The sequence below is a fragment of the Solanum lycopersicum genome, chromosome 8 (genome assembly GCF_036512215.1).
Source record: "Solanum lycopersicum chromosome 8, SLM_r2.1".
NCBI lineage: Eukaryota > Viridiplantae > Streptophyta > Magnoliopsida > Solanales > Solanaceae > Solanum > Solanum lycopersicum.
The window spans coordinates 15,947,661-15,954,661 of NC_090807.1; the positions used below are offsets into that span (position 1 = coordinate 15,947,661).

Consider the following 7,001-nt stretch of genomic DNA (forward strand, 5'->3'; position numbering starts at 1 on the left):
AAACATTTGAAAAAAGTAAAAATATACTTAAAAATAGGTTCAAACAAATTCTAAGTCAATCCAAACACTCTTTATATGTTTACAAGTTTGAATTTACAAGTTATGTGTAGCTAGCTGACACCCTACATTTTGCTTTTCAATTAAAACAATGTGAGATTTGACCAAAAATTTTAAAAATGTATTTTTCACCATAAAATAGGAAAAGGAAGGATTTTCTATTTTGGCAAAACTTTAATTTTAATTTTTCACGTGACATGTTTAAGACAACAAGATTAAAGGACATTTTGATACATTTGACACAACTTTAATTTAGAATCACAAGATTAAAAAATCTTTTTTTTTTCTTAAACTTAGTTCCAAGTTAAACTAATTTTTTTTTAAACTGCCGGAGTAGTAAATTTTTTGAAAATATTGAGTTAGATTTAATGAATCAATATAAGTTAAGGTAGATTTAATATGACTTAGCTAAAAAAAAGGAGAAGACCCAACCCTAGTTAGGAAGAGAAAGAGCGCCGTTGAAGTGACAAGTGTTGGGTGTTTATCCACTAAAGTAAAAAGACAAACACAAATTAAATAGGGATTTAAAAAAGGAGTATTATCTAGTCTAGTGTTATAGACCCATACCACCATTGTTAAAGTGGCCTTTCAGCCCAGCTAATTAACACCTGTCCATGGCTACAAACATGCTAAGCAACAAGGAAACCAAGCAAACAGACAACTCAGCCGATAACCTATTCCCAGGAAACCGTGCAACCTTATCATAAAAAAAACAAATTAACACATGCCCCAATTGTCTTTTAACTAATACCAACTTTTTATGAAACCAAGAAATCTAAACAAAAATTAAAATGGAGTCTTTTTTACAAGGTAAAAACTGGGTTATATGTAGTAGAAAGAATGTGAGTTAAAGAATTGAAAATTTACCATGGAAGTTTAGTTCTTTCCTTTTCCTTTCTGATCAGAATGTTCATAGCCATTTCCATAGAAGAGATGTAAACGAGCATCATATTCAGTTGTTGAACCAAGATATGATCCATCTGTCGGAGAAAACCTCTGGTAATGAGGCAAAGTGGAGGAAGAATTGGACTGAAGGGTCCCCCTATTGAAACCAGATGATGATGAAGAAGAAATGCTGAAGTTCAAATTGTACTCGTTATAATTAGTACTAGTATTACTAGAGGTAACACCCGGAACTAGGTTGTCACCACCAAATGGGAAATTCTGCAGCTCCGCTCTATGCTCACCCGTAATACTAAACATTGGTCTTAATGGCTGTAGAGGATTTCCCAAATATATTTGGTTGTCTATTCCACGAGTAGCTGATGGGCCTAGTAATCCTGATGTAAAATACTCCAACGGATTTGTAGACCATTGCCTTGCTGTATTTTGGTGGATGGACCCACCATTAGGACTCGTGTTGTTATCGCTCATACCACCCGTCAATAGCTCAGTGAAAGACGAGCCAGGGTGCATGTTTTGGTGGTGTTGACCAACAATACAAGACTTGTTTTCTTTTTCCTTTTCTTTCTCTGTGGCCCTTTCCTTTGCTCGCTCCCTTGCCTTGAGCCGACTATCAGATCTGGAAAGTGACAATCCAGAACCCTTGCTAGTCTCTGAATTGCTACAACAAGGTTGTTGCTGCTGATTATAATGAAGATCATCATCCATTTCCACATCAGCTGAATCAAAACCCTGCTCACTTGACTTTTTCTCATCACTCAGCTGCAGTGTGTCTGGAAATGCCTCAAGAGGTGGAAGCTCAGCAATAGAAGGAGCGGCCGCTTTTAGCAGCCATTCGACAGCCTTGCTGGGCTGATCACAGCCGAGACGGTCTTGCAAATCATAGAACTGTATAGCAGTATTGACAGAAAGGCGAACACGTCTATCTCTTAACCCCTTTGAAGTCAATACTTTGCTATGCCTATCTTTCCCTCCAGATGCACGAGAAACTCTAACTATTCTTGATGAAGGCCGACCATAAAACTTTACAATCCCACCAAGTCCGCTACTCTTTTTGACTTCTCCTACATCATCTACATCATATTGTTGGTACTGCTCATCTTCCTTGTTGCTCATTCTTGGAAACTTGCACTCATCAGTTCGAATCTCCTCCATCTCCATACTACAACTTTCATACCTTCCTCAAACAAACAAAAAAATAAATAAATCAAAAATCAAGAAAACACCCAACTTTCAAAATTTATAACTTTACCCAAAAAAAAATTCTATGTGGATTTGGGACTTGAATTAGGGTTCAAAAAAATACAAGTAGATAAAACTATGAGCTGGTGTAGGGGGTACCTTCTTGGGCTTGGAGGACTGTAGATGTCCTTTGCATTAATCATGATTACACACTACTTAAGACTTTCATAATGATAAATCCATATGAGTACACACATGTAAAAAAAAAAAAAACTGTTTTTTGAGGTTTGATATATCACATTCAACTACAGAGGGGGCTTGTTCAAATGTCAGAAGTAGAGAGAAAAGAAGGCTTCTTTTTGCAGTGCTTTCAAAAACAAAGGCATGTGTCATCTCAGCATCACAGCCCTGTTACACTGTAGAAAAACAGTCAAAACCATAGCCACAAAAAATCAACAAGTCCACAAATTTATTTATTTATTTATTTTTAAAAAAAGGAAGAAGCATCAAATGCTCTAGCTTTTAGATATGAACTTTTGGACAGATAGGTTTATGAGTAAAAGCTAAACAAATAGGTAGCTAATCTAAGAAAAAGAAAAAGAGAAGTCTTTGGAGGATAGATAGAGTGGAGAGCCTTTTTTGTGTGTAATTAAAGAATGACAATTTTTGTTATTGCTATTCTCAAAAAGAAAGAAGATAACTACACAATAAAAAAGAAATAAAATAAGGAATGACAATTTTATTTAATTAAAAAGTAAATAAACTATTTCCAGTGGGAGTTAAGTTCCATTAATAAAATAGATGATTAAATGTTGTTGTTTTGGTGTTTGTGTCTGTATACAACCCCAACAATACAATATATTCATTTACCACTTGTTTGTTGAATAGAAAACATGAAATCTAGACAACTGTTGGATCTGAGAGTTTTGTACTCCTTCAAGAGTAGATCAGCTCCTTGTTTCACATAAAATCAAATTATGGATAAAAATCTTTTATTTTATCTTCAAATCAGCAAAATATCTTCAATAATTAGCTAAAATGACATTGGAGAAAAAAAACAAATTTTCAGAGATAAAGAATTGTTGTAGCATCTTCAACACATTCTACAAATTAGCTATAATTTACAAAAAACCAAAAATGTGTAAAAGGGCAACTCTAGTAGAAGAAGAAGAATATTACCCGAATCTCTGCTTCCTTATATTACAACTTTGAAAACTCCAAAGCCATAATCTGCTATCCAAACCAGAAAAATTTAAATATATGATAAATGTTCTTCAACCCTCATTAGTAGACCCAAAAAAGCAACTACAAGTCCCCATGATCAAACCTCCAACTTATTCTTTAATTTTTGTGAAAATGGAAAATCTTTCTTACTTTTTGAAGATATTTTGGTACCTAAAGGTAAAGAGAGTGTAGAATAAAAGCCCTAAGGTCATGACCATTCGAGCATATCACCAGGCTTATCGTGTAAGTACAGACACAGTGCCGTTTTACTCTTTTCCACTTTTTTTTTTTTTTAAAAATAATGCCATGCCAAGATATTTTCCTATTTTCTTGCCCTCTTTAATTTTTCGATTATGACTCATCTTTAGTTTGCAAAACAAAGTTAATAATGATCCCTTCCATTGTATTTTACCCACTCAGCAAGAATAACAAAATAAAAAATTTAGGTACAAAAGGATAGTAATATATCATCACTTAATATGCATTAGTACAAGGTAGTGGCAAAGCATGACTATTGTTAACATACAAGAGGAGGGTAGGAGTTGATTAAATATCTTGTTAGTACTATTTGGTGATATACTTTTAACAAAAAAAGTTTCTAACGTTGTCTGCTTCTAAATGTTTCATTGCAAACGAAGGGACAATTGCCCCCAAAAAGATCATCTATATATAGAAGAAGAAGTTTTGAAGTTCAAAAAATTTATAAGGAAAACTTTGAGGAATCAAATGTATTTATAAAGTTCAAAAAAATCTAAAGGAAAACTTTGAGGAATCAAATGTATTTACAAAAGTTCAAAAAATTCGAATGGAAAACTTGGAGGAATCAAATGTATTTAGAGCCATGAAAGTATGGTTTCTAAAAGTTTGCAAGCTTTTTAAAACAATCGTCTAAAAAAACAGACAAGATATTTAAATGAAATTTGATAGAAGAAACTTAATTGGGTCGCACAGATCTGGTTCGGATTGGATATTTGGCAAATTTAATTAATAATTAAATTATCAAAGAAAAATTTGTCCAAAAATAAATCTCTTGATTGGTAATTTTTCAAGTCAAAGTCAAGCTTGCAAGCAACGGCGTGAGGAAACCTCTTTTCAATCCTTTTAACAAGTAAAAATATTTTTTTATTTAAATACTTGAACTTCTTTTCTACTACCAATGACGGAGAAATGCTTTCACAAAAACATATGTTCCCTCAATTTCTCATTTAATTTTTACTAGACCAAACAATTCCCACATGAATGGAGAATAGCTATAATAGAGAAAAATGCACAAACAAGTTTACTCTGCAAACAACGATTATACATCTAGATAAGTAGGTTTTTCTTTGATTTTTGTATTGTGAATATATGTTGGATATACTTGGTCAATCTATAGATTTGATATTTTTGAACCGTCAAATTTTGGTATATACCTAGAAAAACACATGTTGCACAATCAGTCAGTTAACAACTATGATGCTTACAGTTGTGTTCATTTAAGCCATGAACACTGATTTGACATAATCAAATTACTTAATATCCTGTTTGCTAGGTAGAAATATGCTAAGTAATATTTAATGTGTCTAGAATGCCTACGATTAGACCGGGTTCACACGGATTGATGCGTGTAGAACCAGACCTCTGAACCTCTACAACAGCCAAGCCCAACTAACTTGGTGAGTTAGTTGAGCCAGGAAAGGTTGGGTTCAGCCATGTAGGTGTAACAACCTTAAAAATGGATATACTATGTGATGCTTAATGTGTCAAGAATGCCTATGATTAGACTAGGGTTCACACGGATTGATGCGCGTGGAACCAGACCTTGGAACCCTTGCTACAATAAGCCAACTAACTTGGGGAGTTAGTTGAGCTTGGAAGGGTTGGGTCCAACCATGTAGGGCTCTCGAATACGAAGATTTACTCGAAGAAGTCTTTACCGAACTTAAAAAGAGGAAATCTTAGGTTTGGAGGGTCTAGGGGTACAATGGTCTTTTTTTAGGCTAAGGGTAATATTGTAATTATCCTAAATATATAATTAATTATTTAATTAATAAGGTGGAGGGACAATTTGGGGAGAAAGATACGAAATTGAGCTCTTGAAGTGAAGTTTTGCTTCACCCGGATTCGAACCTAGGTGGAAGCAATGAATTAATGTGATTTTTATTTAAGCTATTGAATCAATGTAATTAATTAATAATTATTATTCATTATATGATTTAAAATAAAATAAAAATCAGATTTTTAATAATTAAGTAAACCTTATTTGACTAAGTCCTAAACTTGACTCCTAAACCTAATATAACTCCTACTCTCTCTCGTCTATCTCTTAACTCTCACGCTCAATCTCTCTTGTTATTTCACACGAAATTCTCTGCTAAAATAAGATATAAAAGCAGAAAGAATAAACCAAGTTCTTCACACTTGAAGAACTCACACGAAATCACAAGAAAACAAACATTAATCGCACACTACGCTAAGAGAGGTTGTCATTCGAGTGGAGTTGATATTGTGGAAGCTTAGACGTGTTCTTGGGAGGAGTTTTTGGGCAGCAAGTCAAGGGTTTAACATCAAAAAGGTATGGATTTTCTTTTCTCTTGGTCCCTTTCCCAAGAGACCCCTTAAGGTTTATATTATTTATTCGAAAACTAGGATTGTTTCCCCTCTTGCATGCCCTTGTCACTAGCTCCCTATGAATCGTAGGTTGGGTATGATTCCTGGAGAATTAGGTATATATTATGTTTTCGTGATGAATACAATGATGTTTGTGTGCTTGAAATCGTATGAAAGACAAGCATGTATTCAAAATTTTGTGCAAGTGTGTGCATATGCAAAAATGTTGATGTAAAGTAGGTCTTGGGTTAATGTTTCAAGTTTGATATTGTTTTGGTTTTCATTTTACGTGTATGTAAATCGTGATGTTCATTAAAATGGAAGTGTGCCTGATCTGAGTATTAATATTTTGGCTAATCGAATCTATGAAAATGCACCCCAAAAATGTGTTAAAAGATCTATAAATTTCCCTAAGATTTCAAGTGAAAATGTTGGTGACAATAAGCTAAAAAAAATGACTAAAATTCTAGCCAACTTACAAGCTTAGTTTAGGCTAAATGTAGAGGAATAAATTGGGAAATTTATTGGAGAATAAAGGAGTGAGGCCACAAGGATTCGAACCTGTGACCTCACCTGTCTACTGCCTTGATATCGCAAGAAAAGAAATGGGACTAGCGGGAATCGAAATGGGTATACTGGCTGAAAAAGGAGAGTGCAAAAAATAAATGAATAAAATGGGAGGCATGGGAATCGAAGCCACGACCTCCATGCAGCGAGTGAAGTGAAAGAAACGTAAAAGAAAGGAAGTGTGAGGCGTGGGAGTCGAACCCACGACCTCAAGGCTAGAAGGGAGGATAGGCGAATTATTTAGGAAAATAAAGTGAGGCGTGGGGGCTCGATCCCACAATCTCACAGCCTACGCATAGCTAAGGCATATTTATAATAAAAATAAATAAAGGAGGTTGTGGGGGTTCGAACCCACAACTTCCAAATTCCCAACGAAATAAAGAGTAAAAATAAAAAGAGGTTGTGGGGGTTTGATCCCACAACCTCTTGGTCTAGGCGAATTCAAGAACACAATTTTTACAAAAATAAAAGAAATAAAA

The 7,001-nt window shown here is 34.3% G+C and overlaps 1 protein-coding gene across 1 annotated transcript; it reads right to left on the minus strand.

Moving 5' to 3' along the window:
* Nucleotides 1–515: 515 nt before the first annotated feature.
* On the minus strand, nt 516–3,592 carry TCP24 (TCP transcription factor 24). The gene is made up of 3 exons (NM_001246902.3): nt 3,322–3,592; nt 983–2,137; nt 516–789 (listed from the first exon to the last, which is right to left on the minus strand). The coding sequence occupies exons 2-3, from the start codon at nt 2,119–2,121 to the stop codon at nt 759–761; spliced, it is 1,170 nt and encodes a 389-aa protein (NP_001233831.2). The 5' UTR covers nt 2,122–2,137; nt 3,322–3,592; the 3' UTR covers nt 516–758.
* Nucleotides 3,593–7,001: the final 3,409 nt, after the last annotated feature.

Bases quoted from the DNA above. Each gene is read 5' to 3' on its own strand.
- TCP24 (NM_001246902.3), bottom strand. From the start codon at position 2,121: ATGGAGATGGAGGAGATTCGAACTGATGAGTGCAAGTTTCCAAGAATG. The intron at 790-982 runs TGGAAATGGCTA...TTAAAAGACAAT, and splicing joins GCTCGTTTACATCTCTTCTA to TGGGGCATGTGTTAATTTGT.